Here is a 19,288-nt window from a genome sequence, read left to right as displayed (position 1 = left end):
GAAGACAGGCTTTATGCAGCAGAACTCCTAAACCAAGGTAGAAGACAGGCTTTATGCAACAGAACTCCTAAACCAAGGTAGAAGACAGGCTTTATGCAACAGAACTCCTAAACCAAGGTAGAAGACAGGCTTTATGCAACAGAACTCCTAAACCAAGGTAGAAGACAGGCTTTATGCAACAGAACTCCTAAACCAAGGTATAAGACAGGCTTTATGCAACAGAACTCCTAAACCAAGGTAGAAGACAGGCTTTATGCAACAGAACTCCTAAACCAAGGTAGAAGACAGGCTTTATGCAGCAGAACTCCTAAACCAAGGTAGAAGACAGGCTTTATGCAACAGAACTCCTAAACCAAGGTAGAAGACAGGCTTTATGCAACAGAACTCCTAAACCAAGGTAGAAGACAGGCTTTATGCAACAGAACTCCTAAACCAAGGTAGAAGACAGGCTTTATGCAACAGAAATCCTAAATACTCCTAACCACTTTGTGCATATTCCTCTGAGCTTTTTACAGTCCTGTACTTCAACCCAACCAGCTGTTACATATGTATTATTCATTCAGACACTTTCCTTCCCTCAAATACCACACAGAGACACATTTCCTTTCATTTTCTAAACAAGGACAAAATAAAAACAGATGGATTTTGAATTGCATAAAGGACAATCACTGATTTTGGTAAATCAAAGGACAGAAAATTAAAAAACGTGATTGGCAAATACAATTGTTGCATTAGCCAAGGTCTTTTATCTTCAATGGATGAGCAGCTGTTTCATTTGCATTAGATAGCTGAACTGTATAGCACCCTCTGACCGTTAGTTATGCTGAACTGTATAGCACCCTCTGACCGTTAGTTAGCTGAACTGTACAGCGCCCTCTGACCGTTAGTTATGCTGAACTGTACAGCGCCATCTGACCGTTAGTTATGCTGAACTGTACAGCGCCATCTGACCGTTAGTTAGCTGAACTGTACAAAACAAAATAAAAACAGATGGATTTTGAATTGCATAAAGGACAATCACTGATTTTGGTAAATCAAAGGACAGAAAATTAAAAAACATGATTGGCAAATACAATTGTTGCATTAGCCAAGGTCTTTTATCTTCAATGGATGAGCAGCTGTTTCATTTGCATTAGATAGACCGTTAGTTATGCTGAACTGTATAGCACCCTCTGACCGTTAGTTATGCTGAACTGTATAGCACCCTCTGACCGTTAGTTAGCTGAACTGTACAGCGCCCTCTGACCGTTAGTTATGCTGAACTGTACAGCGCCATCTGACCGTTAGTTATGCTGAACTGTACAGCGCCATCTGACCGTTAGTTAGCTGAACTGTACAGCGCCATCTGACCGTTAGTTAGCTGAACTGTAAACCGCCCTCTGACCGTTAGTTAGCTGAACTGTACAGCTCCATCTGACCGTTAGATAGCTGAACTGTATAGCACCCTCTGACCGTTAGTTATGCTGAACTGTACAGCGCCATCTGACCGTTAGTTAGCTGAACTGTACAGCGCCCTCTGACCGTTAGGTAGGTGAACTGTACAGCGCCCTCTGACCGTTAGTTAGCTGAACTGTACAGCTCCATCTGACCGTTAGATAGCTGAACTGTACAGCGCCCTCTGACCGTTAGTTAGCTGAACTGCACAGCGCCCTCTGACCGTTAGTTATCTGAACTGTACAGTGCCATCTGACCATTAGTTATTCTGAACTGTACAGCGCCATCTGACCTTTAGTTAGCTGAACTGTACAGCGCCCTCTGACCGTTAGTTAGCTGAACTGTACAGCGCCCTCTGACCTTTAGTTAGCTGAACTGTACAGCGCCATCTGACAGTCAGATAGCTGAACTGTACAGCGCCCTCTGACCGTTAGTTAGCTGAACTGTACAGCGCCATCTGACCGTTAGTTAGCTGAACTGTACAGCTCCATCTGACCGTTAGTTAGCTGAACTGTACAGCGACATCTGACCATTTGCAAACCATTTTCAGATAAATACAGATGCGGTTCTCCTCCACCTTAAAGATAAAGGAAGCCTCATTTGAAATGCCTGCATGGAAATAAGGACTTAGCAGGTTCTCTGCAGTAATGCATATTGCTTGTTTCGGTAGGTCCCTTCAGGCATTCCCTTCACAGAGTGTTTTCAGATGACACTGGCACAGAGGGGCAGTCTAAATGGGAATGTTTCTCATAGAAAGCTTCCGTCCCACAAAAGCAACACAGAACAAAAATGGTCTGTTATGAGATGAGAAGCCCAGGGAGGGACAGCGGGGAGGAGAAGGAGATTTTGTGCCTGGACAATGGTGGTGGGATTGGGGACTGACAGTAGCTTAAAGAGATGTATTCTCAGAACCACAGCACAGCACGTTAGCATGGAGGAGAAGGATGGCCACAGTGTATCACCATCAGACAACTCTACCAGTCAGCCAGCCAGCCAGCTCTTCCTGAGTAGATGCAGTAGTTAGCTGAGCTAAATCCCTCACAAATTCAAAATACACATCTGCTGTGTCAGTAAGGCACAATAATAACCCACCGTTAAAGTTCACAGAACGAATATAGTTGAGCAGCAACCGGCCCTCCACAGGATCCATCTTGTCACAGACGCCCATGGCGCCGGGGCACAGGTCCAGGTGCATGCTGTGCAAGGCATGGGCCATGGCGTAGACCGCATCGATTACAAACTGCACCTTCCCCTCCTGCTCATAGGCAGTGTCACGATTTATCCTCTCCTCTCCTGTCACATGGAGAGAGAGAGGGGGAGGTGTAGAGAGTGAGAGAAAGATACACTATTGCCAGTGTCCTATCACTACAAAATAGAGTAACCAACGTTGATGTTTAATCAATGCTAGGTTCTGACCTGTACACTTTTTCTTTTCGCTGTCTATTTTGATGCCTGGCCTTGTCAGTTTACACCTGAAATCGTCCTCCCAGAACTCAGCGAACCAAATGTTTCTACGGTTGTTCTCTAACGATCTGGAGGTGAAGTACTGGTCGAAGCCTGAGCCATGGAAACAAAACATCCAGTCAGAGGATTAGTGAAGTGGCAAACAGTGGCATCTTATCCCTTTGATCAACCACCATGGCAATGATACATAGGCATTGTTGGTTTGGGATGTAGGGTTGTTGGATTGTAATGTAGGGTTGTTGAAGTGTGATGTATGGTTGTTGGATTGGGATGTAGGTTTGCTGGTTTGGGATGTAGGTTTGTTGGATTGTAATGTAGGGTTTATTGAAGTGTGATGTATGGTTGTTGGATTGGGATGTAGGTTTGCTGGTTTGGGATGTAGGTTTGTTGGATTGTAATGTAGGGTTTATTGAAGTGTGATGTATGGTTGTTGGATTGGGATGTAGGTTTGTTGGATTGGGATGTAGGTTTGCTGGTTTGGGATGTAGGTTTGTTGGATTGTAATGTAGGGTTGTTGAAGTGTGATGTATGGTTGTTGGATTGTGATGTATGGTTGTTGGATTGGGATGTAGGGTTGTTGGTTTGGGATGTAGGGTTTTTGGATTGGGATGTAGGGTTTGTTGGCTTGGGATGTAGGGTTGTTGGATGGGATGTAGGGTTGTTGGCTTGGGATGTAGGGTGTTTGGATTGTAATGTAGGTTTGTAGGTTTGGGATGTAGGTTTATTGGCTTGGGATGTAGGATTGTTGAATTTGGATGTAGGGTTGTTGGATTTGGATGTAGGGTTGTTGGATTGGGATGTAGGGTTGTTAGATGGGATGTAGGGTTGTTGGCTTGGGATGTAGGGTTGTTGAATTTGGATGTAGGGTTGTTGGATTGGGATGTAGGATTGTTGGATGGGATTTAGGGTTGTTGGTTTGGGATGTAGGGTTGTTGGATGGGATGTAGGGTTGTTGGCTTGGGATGTAGGATTGTTGAATTTGGATGTAGGGTTGTTGGATTGGGATGTAGGGTTGTTGGATGGGATGTAGGGTTGTTGGTTTGGGATGTAGGGTTGTTGGATGGGATGTAGGGTTGTTAGATTGTAATGTAGGTTTGTTGGCTTGGGATGTAGGTTTGTTGGCTTGGGATGTAGGATTGTTGAATTTGGATGTATGGTTGTTGGATTGGGATGTTAGGTGGTTGAATTGGAATGTAGGGTTGTTGGGGATACCTTCAATAGAGGCTCTCTTGGGTAGAATGGTGACAGCTCCCTCAGCCACGTCCTCCTGGTCTAGAATAGGGGAGCTCTTGGCACCCCAGCTGTCAGAACCTACAAACAGGAAGTGACCCGTGAGGTTGGCCCTCTTCGCTGCCTCCAGAACCCGTCTACACACACACACACAAAGGAGGAAATGGAGTGGGTTAAACTCTAGTCTAGGGCACAGTAACCTAGACTATAGCAATCAGAGACAGACTTTCCTGTTTTTCACATTCAAATTTCATACAAGACGTACGCCAAAGGTGCTTTGTGTGTTAGAATAATAAGCAACCAAGTCTCTGAGGTGAGAATAGAATCAACAGTAGGGGAGGCTTAATCTTATCGTACAGAAGGAAATGAAATATATTCACACAAATCTTTAGGCAATTTACATAATGCCACCTGACAACTCCATATTCCATATGGTGTGCTGATACGTTTAACAACTGACAGGGAGACATGACTGCTTCCAGGCAAGTAAATGGAATCAATCAGATGGATTGGCTGCCAACACACCTTACAGAGATGTAAGACTACAACATATACTGTAGTACATGTCTTGTTTGTCCTTCCTGCAGCACACACGCACACACACACACACACACACACACACACACACACACACACACACACACACACACACACACACACACACACACACACACACACACACACACACACACACACACACACACACACACACACACACACACACACACACACACACACATACAGGGCAAGTGGCGTAATGAAATGAGATAAAACATGTGACCTACAGTATCGTGCAATCTGAATGAAATAGGCAGGTTTTGTGTTAAAAACGTTCCACATGGAAATCCTACAGAAACATGGTTGGGAAAGAGACTAACATGAGTGCTTTCCAAGAGAGTCTGATTCTGTTACACTGTACGTGGCAAGAGCAGAGCAGCAGCAAAAAGACATGAGTCATTGAGTACATTAACTCATGCAATTGTGTCCTTGTAAAACCATGGTAATTTAAAGAAAGGGATGACTGATCCTGTATGACATCTATTCCATAATTTTTGAATATCCTTTTTCCGGTTCAACCTACATTTACCTTATATTTAAATCAGATAATACAATCTATGTTTCTATTTTATGTGTCATGGGACAGGACAGTGGTCGTTTTTCATCCTTTAAGATGTATGGTTCAATTAGAACACACAAGGGTACTTCACATATTTTCATAGTAAGTTCATCTCCTTTTCCACCCAAGCTTGAATCAACTGAGCCCATAGTTTGGATCAGTTCAGGCATGAAACAGACATGTCTCTCACTCAATCAAATCAAATGTATTTATATAGCCCTTCTTACATCAGCTGATATCTCAAAGTGCTGTACAGAAACCCAGCCTAAAAACACCAAACAGCAAGCAATGCAGGTGTAGAAGCACAATTGATTGCATCAATCAATGCAAATTCCATTTGAGCTCCACAGACATTTAATCCTCAGGTACCACATAGATGAATTCACTAGGGGGCCAGTTGGGTTTTCCTTTTTTTTAAATCCCCCTCCTTAAATACCTAATAGAACACTCTAGACAGTATTCCATTCATACTTCTGAGCCTCATTCATATGGAGACTGCATTCTAATTACAGTGAACCATCACCGAAGAGAGGAGAATCTAACATGCAGTTCTCTACGGCGTAACTTCTCTATCACTTACTTGATGTCATCCTCATTTGCAAAGATGATGACCCCCCGGGCATTGGAAGTTTCCATCAGCCTTTTAATGATCTTGTCAAACTCTCCCGGCTTGGGCTCCCGTGGGATCTTAAGAGACTGTGCGATGCACAGACCTCCTTCAGAGAAAGAAGACATGGACATTGATGTTGATACTGAACAAATAAAAATGAAATATGAATGAGAATAAAACATGACGGCTACCAGCAATAATCCATATTTGTGCTCTCGGAGATCTCATTATTAATTGATGATGGCCACAGGAAGAAGGTGTTGACCACAGAGAGGAGACGATAGACTTCAGAATGGCTGTTTTCGGCTACAGCAGCCAATACATGTATTATGATGGACAGCTGATTAACGTAACAGATTATATATATTGTACCAGGAAGAGAGGAGAGGAGCTTGTTGACTGTACCTGCCTCTCTCGAGATCTGCTGGAAGGAATCAACTCCACTCTCCCCGTAGCTTCCCTCTGATGCCAGTGTAGACACATAGTTCCAGCCCATTGCCTTGACTATGTCCACCATAGCCTGGGCCTGGTACGAGTCAGGAGGGACCACACGCGAGAAGAAGTCGTAGCGGTTATTGTCACTCAACTCTGGGGCTGTGGAGGCATAGCTGATCTGGGGAATCTGAACAGAGAACATGGTAAACCAGTAAACTTTCTCTTTATAATTCATCTGTACAGCTGTTCATCTACACTAACAATAAAAGCACATTTTATCTGCGTCAACTCTTTTTATGTGCCCTGAGGTTCATAAATGTCTAATTATATATACAGTGCCTTGCGAAAGTATTCGGCCCCCTTGAACTTTGTGACCTTTTGCCACATTTCAAGCTTCAAACATAAAGATATAAAAATGTATTTTTTTGTGAAGAATCAACAACAAGTGGGACACAATCATGAAGTGGAACGACATTTATTGGATATTTCAAACTTTTTTAACAAATCAAAAACTGAAAAATTGGGCGTGCAAAATTATTCAGCCCCTTTACTTTCAGTGCAGCAAACTCTCTCCAGAAGTTCAGTGAGGATCTCTGAATGATCCAATGTTGACCTAAATGACTAATGATGATAAATACAATCCACCTGTGTGTAATCAAGTCTCCGTATAAATGCACCTGCACTGTGATAGTCTCAGAGGTCCGTTAAAAGCGCAGAGAGCATCATGAAGAACAAGGAACACACCAGGCAGGTCCGAGATACTGTTGTGAAGAAGTTTAAAGCTGGATTTGGATACAAAAAGATTTCCCAAGCTTTAAACATCCCAAGGAGCACTGTGCAAGCGATAATATTGAAATGGAAAGAGTATCAGACCACTGCAAATCTACCAAGTCCTGGCCGTCCCTCTAAACTTTCAGCTCATACAAGGAGAAGACTGATCAGAGATGCAGCCAAGAGGCCCATGATCACTCTGGATGAACTGCAGAGATCTACAGCTGGGGTGGGAGACTCTGTCCATAGGACAACAATCAGTCGTATATTGCACAAATCTGGCCTTTATGGAAGAGTGGCAAGAAGAAAGCCATTTCTTAAAGATATCCATAAAAAGTGTATTTTAAAGTTTGCCACAAGCCACCTGGGAGACACACCAAACGTGGAAGAAGGTGCTCTGGTCAGATGAAACCAAAATTGAACTTTTTGGCAACAATGCAAAACGTTATGTTTGGCGTAAAAGCAACACAGCTCATCACCCTGAACACACCATCCCCACTGTCAAACATGGTGGTGGCAGCATCATGGTTTGGGCCTGCTTTTCTTCAGCAGGGACAGGGAAGATGGTTAAAAGTGATGGGAAGATGGATGGAGCCAAATACAGGACCATTCTGGAAGAAAACCTGATGGAGTCTGCAAAAGACCTGAGACTGGGACGGAGATTTGTCTTCCAACAAGACAATGATCCAAAACATAAAGCAAAATCTACAATGGAATGGTTCAAAAATAAACATATCCAGGTGTTAGAATGGCCAAGTCAAAGTCCAGACCTGAATCCAATCGAGAATCTGTGGAAAGAACTGAAAACTGCTGTTCACAAATGCTCTCCATCCAACCTCACTGAGCTCGAGCTGTTTTGCAAGGAGGAATGGGAAAAAATGTCAGTCTCTCGATGTGCAAAACTGATAGAGACATACCCCAAGCGACTTACAGCTGTAATCGCAGCAAAAGGTGGCGCTACAAAGTATTAACTTAAGGGGGCTGAATAATTTTGCACGCCCAATTTTTCAGTTTTTGATTTGTTAAAAAAGTTTGAAATATCCAATAAATGTCGTTCCACTTCATGATTGTGTCCCACTTGTTGTTGATTCTTCACAAAAAAATACAGTTTTATATCTTTATGTTTGAAGCCTGAAATGTGGCAAAAGGTCGCAAAGTTCAAGGGGGCCGAATACTTTCGCAAGGCACTGTACATGTATGCAGTATATACAGTATATCTGGAAGGCATTTCCCAGTTTTACTCCAAACATACCACAGTCCCAAGCCAATGCTTTATATTAGGATATCAACCTGATAGAGCAGTGGCTGTCAATGCATAAACTGACTCTGTGCTTATTTCCCAAGGCTCTCTGCTTGTATAAGGGTCTTAATGTCATGGCTACTCATTCCAGTGTTGTCTAGGCATTTAAAAATATAGATTTTTCATAGTCAGGTTTAGACAGATACAGAGGGATGTAAATAGAAAAGGAGAGAAAACATTGGACAGATTATCTGGTTTGGATTAGAGGGTTTTTTAGTATAATTAAGTTAAGCACAGAGGGAGAGAGACAGAGAGCAAGAGGCAGTGGTGTTGTTTCTCAGCTTTACACCACACAGTACATTTAATACTGACCATGTGCCGCTTAGCATTCAAAGTCTGACCATGTGCCGCTTAGCATTCAAAGTCTGACCATGTGCCGCTTAACCTGCATTCAAAGTCTGACCATGTGCCGCTTAACCTGCATTCAAAGTCTCAACTCATTCTACACATTTACACACAATATGTGTGTGTGTGTGTGTATGTGTGTGTGCCATGCCCTATCCGAATCAAAGTAAATATATATTAGCACTAGGAGAAATGCAAGTGTATTTTGTTTAACAATTAAAGGTTATGTTGGTAAGAACCAATCATATGAATTAATTAATTCCTTAATGATTTCACATGGGATCAGCCCAGCCCATGGATGAAATACTGGCGGACTAACCAGACAGAGAATTTAATTCTCCTTTAGCTGAGGGGACCCCAATCCAAATCCAATATTTTAATCACCATAATGGTTTCTATCTCTATCATACTGTTGTTGCTTCGTGACTGTGAAAGCAGACTATCTGTATCTACACAGAACAAAAATATAAACACAGCATGTAAAGTGTTGGTCCCATGTTTCATAAGCTGAAAATGATCTCTGAAAAAAATGATCTCTGAAATTGTCCATACACACAAAAAGCTTTTTTCTCTCAAATGTACATCCCTGTTAGTGAGTATTTCTCTATGAGCAGGTTTGGGATACTCTGGATCGACGTGTACGACAGTGTCTTCCAGTTCCCGTCAATATCCAGCAACTCCACATGGTCATTGAAGAGGAGTGAGACAACATTCCACAAGCCACAATCAACAGCCTGATCAACTCAAATGAGATGTGTCACTCAGTATGAGGCAAATGGTGTTGACACCGGATATTAACTGGTTTTCTGATACAAGCCCCTACATTTTTTAAAGGTTTCTGTGACCAACAGATGCATATCTGTATTCTCAGTCATGTGGAATCCATAGATTAGGGCCTAATACATTTTTTTCAATTGACTGATTTCCTTATATGAACTGTAACTCAGTAAAATATTAGAAATTGTTGAATATTGCATTTATATTTTGTCTCAGTATATACAGTGTGGCAAAAAAGTATTTAGTCAGCCACCAATTGTGCAACTTCTCCCACTTAAAAATATGAGAGAGGCCTGTAATTTTCATCATAGGTACACTTCAACTATGACATACAAAATTATAAAAAAAATCCAGAAAATCACATTGTAGGATTTTTTATGAATTTATTTTGCAAATTATGGTGGAAAATAAGTATTTGGTCAATAACAAAAGTTTATCTCAATACTTTGTTATATACCCTTTGTTGGCAATGACTGAGGTCAAACGTTTACAGTAAGTCTTCACAAGGTTTCCACACACTATTGCTGGTATTTCGGCCCATTCCTCCATGCAGATCTCCTCTAGAGCAGTGATGTTTTGGGGCTGTTGCTGGGCAACACAGACTTTCAACTCACTCCAAAGATTTTCTATGGGGTTGAGATCTGGAGACTGGCTAGGCCACTCCAGGACCTTGAAATGCTTCTTACGAAGCCACTCCTTCGTTGCCCGGGCGGTGTGTTTGGGATCATTGTCATGCTGAAAGACCCAGCCACGTTTCATCTTCAATACCCTTGCTGATGGAAGGAGGTTTTCACTCAAAATCTCACGATACATGGCCTCATTCATTCTTTCCTTTACACGGATCAGTCGTCCTGGTCCCTGTATATCTGTACAATGTCAGTCAGTCAGTCAGTCAGTCAGTCAGTCAGTCAGTCAGTCAGTCTGTCTGTCTGTCTGTCTGTCTGTCTGTCTGTCTGTCTGTCTGTGTATAGTATCTATCTATCTATCTATCTATCTATCTATCTATCTATCTATCTATCTATCTATCTATCTATCTATCTATCTATCTATCTATCTATCTATCTATCTATCTGTCTGTCTGTCTGTCTGTCTGTCTGTCTGTCTGTCTGTCTGTCTGTCTGTCCCCGTCTGTCTGTCCCCGTCTGTCTGTCTGTCTGTCCCGTCAGTCCCCCTGTCTGTACCCCTGTCTGTCCCCCTGTCTGTCCTCCTGTCTGTCCCCCTGTCTGTCCCCCTGTCTGTCCTCCTGTCTGTCCCCCTGTCTGTCCCCCTGTCTGTCCCCCTGTCTGTCTGTCTGTCTGTCTGTCTGTCAGTGAGACAGTTAAATGAACAAAACAAACATGTGTGCTTCCAACAAAGGTAATGTGGAGTTCAGGTGATGCTCCCAACCTAAAGTATTATCATGAGGGAAATAATGTTATGATAATCATCTACACTGAACAACCTATTACAGCTTCAGCAGACAACTCAAATAGTCCCCTACGTGCAGACTACAGACAATGGTTATGCTTTCAGATTCAATACAAAGCACATCATTATTAAGTTGTGATACATTTTCTGAGGGAAGTATCACAATATTTAGCTTTTTACCATATCGTTCTGCAGAAAATATCAGGACTGAATAGAATAGACAGGACCTTGGCACAGAATGGGCTGGATTACAGTAATCAGTGTTATAAAACAATGTTAGTGACCCTACATTATGAGGTAATTTCACAGTAGGGATGAACAGCTCCTACTGGGCACAGCTGGTTCTCACTGTTCTGTCTGTATCTGGGTCTGTCTGGGGAAATGAGTCTATTCTCTTTTACCTGCTGGCTTCGGCTTTCACCTAGGGGCAGCGAAGCAGTAGACATGTCGACCCTGATGTCCACCCCTCTACACAACCCTCCCCTCCATCAACATTTGACATCTAGCTGGAATTCAATTACACTCTGGATATTAAATAGTTGGGGTTTTCTGAACTTACATTCCTATCTGAAGGTAAAATCCAGCTGCTCATGATTTTTACATTGGAATAAAGCTCTATTTAAGGAAGAGGAACCGAGTCAGAAGTCATGTATGATTTAGTGTTTTTTCTCGGAGGAAGAGGTTGAGTGGCCCAAAGCGTGAGGAGTCACCACAGAAGGGGGAAAGTCTACTGTAGACCACCTTTCAACTCAAACCACCACCCTGGTGACCAGCCAACTGGGCCAGCCCTGAAAGACAACGGCACTATTCCTAAACACACTGAACAGGTATGCATAAGAGCATCTGAACTCCCGAAACCGACTCCTGCATGGGTATTGCGTGACATTTGTTCATGGTTATGCACTCAAAGACACTGCTCGGCATACTGATCATCCTGAAGGAAATGCTAATGTTTATTGAAGAGAAGAGTGAGCCATTGTACAGTGAAGACAAAACAGCACCTTGATTGCAACTAGGGTTGCACATTTTGGGGAATATTCAGAGGTGGAAACTTTCCATGGGAATTAATGGGAATATATGGGAATTAACAGGAATATATGGGAATTAATGGACATATATGCAAATTAATATTAACACCATTTAAATGTAGATGTTTTTTGTATTGGATATATTTACCAAATCATATGGAGACAGAAACATAAACATTTTACCTTATCATGAGTAGACATAATTACAAATTATTAAATCCTTCCAATAGAAAAAAAAACAAAAAACAATTTAATTACGAATTGAACTTTAATTAAATGAGATGACTCTTCACATGCGATGATTTCACTGAACAACAAAAGAGGGAATTGTCACACACTGATCTGTTTCACCTGTCCTTGTGATTGTCCTTGTGATTGTATCCACCCCCCTCCAGGTGTTGCCCATCTTCTCCATTATCCCCTGTATGAATACCTGTGTTCTCGTTTGGTCCGTTGCCAGTTCGTCTTGTTTGTCAAGTCAACCAGCGTTTTTGTTCTCAGCTCTTGCTTGTCCTGACTATGAGCCCGCCTGCCTGACTGCTCTGCCTGCCCCTGAGCCTGTCCTGACTCTGAGCCCGCCTGCCTGACTGCTCTGCCTGCCCCGGACCCTGAGCCTGTCCTGACTCTGAGCCCGCCTGCCTGACTGCTCTGCCTGCCCCTGCCCGCTTTAACCTGTCTATTGCCTGCTCCTGTTGGACAATTAAACCACTGTCAATTCGACATGTCTGCATCTGGGTCTTACCTTGATTCCTGATAGAAATATTGAATGATTCCCATTGATCCATCTCATCTCCCAAAAACGTTTTCAACACACATCTGTAGAATTATAGTCTAGAAACTAAAGCTTTGGTTGTCTTCCTCTCAGGCTTCCATGTCTTCTCCCTGGACCTCCTCAATGTCCACCTCTTGAACATCAGACTCTGAGGCCTCATCTTCACTGTCACTTTCCAATCTAGTTGAGGTTAGCTCGTTGACAGGCAAAAATATGTCCGAATGGCCACCAATTTTTCACCCCTTGTATTGGTCAGCTTGTTGCGTGCTTTGGTGTGTGTGTGTGTTCCCAAACAAGGACCAGCTGTGTTCTGAGGCGGCTGATGTTGGTGGGATTTGAAGGATGATGGAGGCAACAGGGAAAAGAGCCTCAGATCCACAAAGTCCCTTCCACCAGCTGGCTGATGAGATATGTTGGCACGACTGCCATATTGCATCTCCATCCCAAAGCCCTTGCTTGGAAGAGTACTTTGCCAGACTGCCAAGAACTTTGCCCTCATCCAGGCCAAGGTGGAGAGACAGTAGTGATGACACCATAGACCTTGTTGATCTCTGCACCAGACAGGATGCTCTTGCCAGCATACTTGGGGTCCAACATGTACACTGCGGCGTGTATGGGCTTCAGGCAGAAGTCATCACGCTTTACGATGTGTTTCAGAACTGCAGTTTCCTCTCTTTGGAGCAACAGTGAAGTAGACAAGGCAGAATGGATTTCTTCTCTTACATCTGCAAGCAGAGTCTGAACATCAGACAGGGTGGCATTGTCTCCCTCAATCTGTGCAATGGCTACTGCTATAGGTTTCAGGAGTTTCAGGCTTCTTACCACTCTCTCCTGAAATACATCATCCAGGAGGATCCTCTTGATGTGGCTGTCCATATCAGCAGACTGTTATATGGCCATTTCTTGGAGAGACTCCTTCCCCTCCAGGAGACTGTCAAACATGATGACACCACCCCAACAGGCGTTGCTGGGCAGCTTCAATGTGGTGCTCTTATTCTTCTCACTTTGCTTGGTGAGGTAGATTGCTGCTATAACTTGATGACCCTTCACATACCTAACCATTTCCTTGGCTCTCTTGTAGAGTGTATCCATTGTTTTCAGTGCCATGATGTCCTTGAGGAGGAGATTCAATGCATGAGCAGCACAGCCAATGTGTGTGATGTGAGGGTAGGACTCCTCCACTTTAGACCAAGCAGCCTTCATGTTCGCAGCATTGTCTGTCACCAGTGCAAATACCTTCTGAGGTCCAAGGTCATTGATGACTGCCTCCAGCTCATCTATAATGTAGAGACCGGTGTGTCTGTTGTCCCTTGTGTCTGTGCTCTGGTAGAATACTGGTTGAGGGGTGGAGATGATGTAGTTCATTATTCCTTGCCCACGAACATTCGACCACCCATCAGAGATGATTGCAATACGGTCTGCTTTCTCTATGATTTGCTTGACCTTCACTTTAACTCTGTTGAACTCTGTATCCAGCAAAATAGTAGATAAAGCATGTCTGGTTGGAGGGGTGTATGCTGGGCGAAGAACATTCAGAAATCTCTTCCAATACACATTGGCTGTGAGCATCAGAGGTGAACCAGTTGCATACACAGCTCGAGCAAGACATTCATCAGCATCTCTGACTACGTTCCTCCATTGAGTCAAAAAAACTTCTGATTTCAGGAGGACCATGAGCTGTTGCCATCGATAAGGTGTCGGATTCATCATTTTCACCTCGAATAGAAGTAGAGGGACTTTTGTCAGAGGTTGCTTGATGCGAGTGCTGAGGGAACTTTATGCACATGGATTCTGCACCTTTGTTGCATTCTTTACATATGATTTAACACAGTATTTGCCAATCCTTCTACATCAGCTGCAGTGAAATGACTACACACATCAGATAGTGCCTGTGGCATTTTCCTGTAAATATTCGAAATAAAATGAGTAAATAAACAACAAATACAATTCCATGTACAGATAAATAGTTAAGTAGTTAGATTAAACAACTCATTTTGTAAGATAAATGTTTTAAAATGAAACGTGTGGAAACAGGTGAATTAACACTCCTCAGTTAGCAGGCTCAAGCAAGCTTAAACCCAGATGGTAGCAAAAACTAACTGGCATAAATGAGTTAGAAATGATTTAAACACACTTTGCTGTAGGCTACTATTTACTAGTTAACAAAAAAAGTATGTATGTCATATAAAACATATTCACCCCACCCAGTACTGGCTCAGACAGTGTAGTAGTGTAGGCTCAATAGCATCTCATTCCTGTGCAAGATCTTGAGAATCGGCTGTACATGTGATGGTAGAATGCATTGTGCATGCAGTGTTGCAATTCCATTGAATTGGGGATAGGTTAACCAAAATATGCCACAAGACCTAGAATTGCCTTATGTGTATCCCACAAAAAAAACCTTCACTGTTATAAGCTAACTTTTTAAAATTAATTTAAGCAAAATTCCCCAAATTCCAGGGCTTAACTTCCCATGGAAAATTTCCGGGAAAATGCTGGAAATTTATCGGAAAGTTTCTGACCCTTTGCAACTAATTGCTGCACTCATAAGCATAAATGAAGCTTATTTGCTGCAATTCGTTGCTCTTCTGAATCTGTTTAACATGCTAAACTTTATCCTAAGTAGCGATGGCTTACTCTCCACAATATCTTCGCTCGTCACGAGCCATTTATAGTCGAGTAAATTGCACAGTTAAAATGCTTCCCACAGTTCTTCCCAATTTGCTTAATTCCCTAAATGTATTTTTTCTATCAAACATTTGCTTTGGTTGGTTAGAGAAGTGTATCCTGGAGCTGAACGTTTTTCTTCTCATTTTTTGTCTCTTCTCTTCCCTGCTAGTGCTCTAAATATAGCCAGGGGTCTGAGCGGTGGCCAGGGGCTTATTGTCCCGGAAGGCTTGCCTAATTCTCTGGCTAACAGCTGCATTGTATGTTATCTGGTTCCTCAGCTACTGTTAAATGGCTTATTGTGAAGGAAGTGTCATTAAGAATGTGTGACAAGCAGTCAGTGAGGAGCATGGGAGTTCGGTCAACTCACGAGGAGTGGGGAATTAGAACTGGCCGTTTACTGGAGGCAAATAAAGAAAGGATCAGATACTTGTAGAGGGGGATACTTTTCACTAAAATATCCTGTGACAAGTTCTAGACAAAGACATTATGAACTGTATGTAGAGGCAGGCATACATACTGTCCAGTAGACGTCAGTGATGGATACATGTTCAGTTCAGGGAAGGAAACTGTAAATCATGATTTTATTTTAGAGTTGCTTCTATTTAGGTGAACTAACATATTTAGATTATTTTTTTTAAAGGTAAAAAAAAAAATCGGTCTGAGGTAAAAAAAGCAGGGTCTAGAAGGACTATTAGCATGGCCGTGCCACAGCGCTGAATGCTAAAAAATTGAGTACCTAAAGATGTTCCTTGAACCAAAATGCAATGTCTCTTCATTAAATAAACATCCGCTGCGTTCAAAAGCACATCTCCACGTCTCCAGAAGGGTCCACGGTGTAGCATTCTGGAATTATGCAGCTGGCAGGTCGCTGAAGTGCTATAGCCGCTGTTTGAGTGGAATTGACAGCACTGTTCGGTGCTTTTTTGTCACTTCATGACCTGTTTGTAATCAAAATAAGTGCGGATGACAGTGATTATGCGTGTGGCTGTCTGCCTCTCTTTAGCTGGCTCTTTGATAGATTAGAGACAGGGGACTGAGACAGTGTATCTGAGGACCGTGGCCATACATTGCTGTAGGTACAGTGTGTGAATGTGTCTCTTGTTTTGAGGGAGGAAGAACATTGGCAGCTAGGGCTACTCAGACAGTCACTGAACTGACATAGGGCTGACAGACAATAGCCTCACCAATCACAAAACACAATATCCCATCCTGACATGTTTGATTGTTAAGAGGATTTACTGGCGCAAAAAACTGCTGGAGGATAGACAGGCAGACAGGGCTAATGCTCAATTTACTGTGCTGTGCTGACAATTTAGACGTAACTTACCACCACTCAAATCTGACTTAAATCTTCCACAACTAATTTAAACTGGTCCTGTTTTTTTTTTAAACTCAAAAGTACCTCTATCTGAATATAAATAATAATTACAACATTTTTTGCCTACCTTTTAACAGCAATTCAGACAAAGCTCCCACTGGGCAAAAACTGGTTGAATCAATAGTGTTTCCACTTAATTTCAACCCCAAAAATGTATGTGATGACAATGAATCAAGATGGAAAACTGCTTAGATTGGCAAAAAGTCAACAACATAAAGGGCGTTTCATATATTTTTCAACATCATTTTTACCTAAATCCAATGACTTGGTGACATTTGATGTTGCTTTCCCGTTGAATTCACGTTAGTTGACAACAACCAAATGTAAATCCAAAACGAGACACAACTGACATCTGTGTCCAGTACTTTAAAAAAAAATGTCTGTAACTTCAAATAAACTCAAAAACAATAGATCATAGTAAACCTTTGTTTGCCCTCCACTGAACAATGCTCAGGCCCAAATCATAACAAGTTGTGTGGTTCAATGGTTTTCATCTCTCCAATGCAAAACGTGCTTTTAATGAAGGTGCACAGGCTGCGTTGTGCAGTGTTCCTCTTTTGTCCTCGTATCGTCTGAATGTGGAAGGTTTAATTAGTGTTTTGTCTTCAGACAGCTGCCCCACTGCATGCCCATTGCCCAGTGCCTCTTTACAAATCTATTTTCTATTTGAACGGATTGCTTCCTTTCATAACGAAAACAATCTACAGTGTATTTGTCAGTTGAGTGTGAGTTGATATTTTGCACCATGTAGAATACAGTTCTCGGCTGAATAGATGGATTATAGGCTAACAGAAGCCATTGGCCTTTAGAGCCTAAATAGCAATGTTGTTGTTTCACTGTGCGCTTGTTTTTGCTTTGAAATTGATACCCAACAGAGAGCAAGTCAGGAAAGGCCACTGAGAGAATGGACACCATTGGAAAATAGCTTGTCTAACAAAACATTTGAAAAAGGAAATGGGCTTTGCCGACATATGATGTACGTACAGTTGAAGTGGGAAGTTTACATACACCTTAGCCAAATACATTTAAACTCAGTTTTTCACAATTCCTGACATTTAATCAGAGTAAAAAAAAATCCCTGCCTTAGGTCAGTTAGGATCACCACTTTATTTTAAGAATGTGAAATATCAGAATAATAGTAGAGAATGATTTATTCCAGCTTTTATTTCTTTCATCACATTCCCAGTGGGTCAGAAGTTTACATACACTCAATTAGAATTTGGTAGCATTGTCTTTAAATTGTTTAACTTGGATTAAACGTTTCAGGTAGCCTTCCACAAGCTTCCCACAATAAGTTGGGTGAATTTTGGCCCATTCCTCCTGACACTGACCTGTAACTGAGTCAGGTTTGTTGGCCTCCTTGCTCGCACACGCTTTTTCAGTTCTGCCCACACATTTTCTATGGGATTGAGGTCAGGGCTTTGTGATGGCCACTCCAATACCTTGACTTTGTTGTCCTTAAGCCATTTTGCCACAACTTTGGAAGTATGCTTGGGGTCATTGTCCATTTGGAAGACCCATTTACGACCAAGCTTTAACTTCCTGACTGATGTCTTGAGATGTTGCTTCAATAGATCCACATAATTTTCCTACCTCATGATGCCATCTATTTTGTGAAGTGCACCAGTCCCTCCTACAGCAAAGCACCCCCACAACATGATGCTGCCACCCCCGTGCTTTACAGTTGGGATGGTGTTCTTCAGCTTGCAAGCCTTCCTATTTTTCCTCCAAACATAATGATGGTCATTATGGCCAAACAGTTCTATTTTTGTTTCATCAGACCAGACAGTACAATCTTTGTCCCCATGTGATGTTGCAAACCGTAGCTTGGCTTTTTCATTGCGGTTTTGGAGCAGTGGCTTCTTCCTTGCTGAGCATGTCGATATAGGACTCATTTTACTGTGGATATAGATACTTTTGTACCTGTTTCCTCCAGCATCTTCACAAGGTACACCAAAGTATGTTCATCTCTAGGAGACAGAACACGTCTCCTTCCGGAGTGGTATGACGGCTGCGTGGTCCCATGGTGTTTATATTTGCGTACTATTGTTTGTACAGATGAACGTGGTACCATTTGGAAATTGCTCCCAAGGATGAACCAGACATGTGGAGGTCTACAATTTTTTTCTGAGGTCTTGGCTGATTTTGTTTGATTTTTCCATGATGTCAAGCAAAGAGGCACTGAGTTTGAAGGTAGGCCTTTAAATACATCCACAGGTACACCTCCAATTGACTCAAATTATGTCAATTAGCCTATCAGAAGCTTCTAAAGCCATGACATCATTTTCTGGAATTTTCCAAGCTGTTTAAAGGCCCAGTCAACTTAGTGTATGTTAACTTCTGACCCACTGGAATTGTGATACATTCAATTATAAGTGAAATAATCTGTCTGTAAACAATTGTTGGAAAAATTACTTGTGTCATGCACAAAGTAGTTGTCCTAACCGACATGCCAAAACTATAGTTTGTTAATTAACAAGTGGTTGAAAAACTAGTTTTAATGACTCTAACCTAAGTGTATGTAAAATTCCGACTTCAACTGTATAACTA

The 19,288-nt window shown here is 42.2% G+C and overlaps 1 protein-coding gene across 1 annotated transcript in view; it reads right to left on the bottom strand.

The window, feature by feature from the left end:
* Positions 1–19,288, bottom strand: part of grm6a (glutamate receptor, metabotropic 6a) — a 41,029-nt gene that overhangs the window by 12,067 nt on the left and 9,674 nt on the right. Inside the window, exons 3-7 of the mRNA XM_036947584.1 lie at positions 6,261–6,477; positions 5,826–5,961; positions 4,111–4,265; positions 2,851–2,991; positions 2,527–2,727 (exon numbers count right to left, since the gene is read on the bottom strand). Of these exons, the coding sequence (XP_036803479.1) occupies positions 2,527–2,727; positions 2,851–2,991; positions 4,111–4,265; positions 5,826–5,961; positions 6,261–6,477 (850 nt within the window). The remainder of the gene's footprint in view (positions 1–2,526; positions 2,728–2,850; positions 2,992–4,110; positions 4,266–5,825; positions 5,962–6,260; positions 6,478–19,288) is intronic.

The sequence above is a fragment of the Oncorhynchus mykiss genome, chromosome 16, assembly GCF_013265735.2.
Source record: "Oncorhynchus mykiss isolate Arlee chromosome 16, USDA_OmykA_1.1, whole genome shotgun sequence".
In the NCBI taxonomy this organism is placed as follows: domain Eukaryota; kingdom Metazoa; phylum Chordata; class Actinopteri; order Salmoniformes; family Salmonidae; genus Oncorhynchus; species Oncorhynchus mykiss.
The sequence above is the reverse complement of the archived record's forward strand: the minus strand, read 5'-3'. Positions and strand labels throughout refer to the sequence as shown.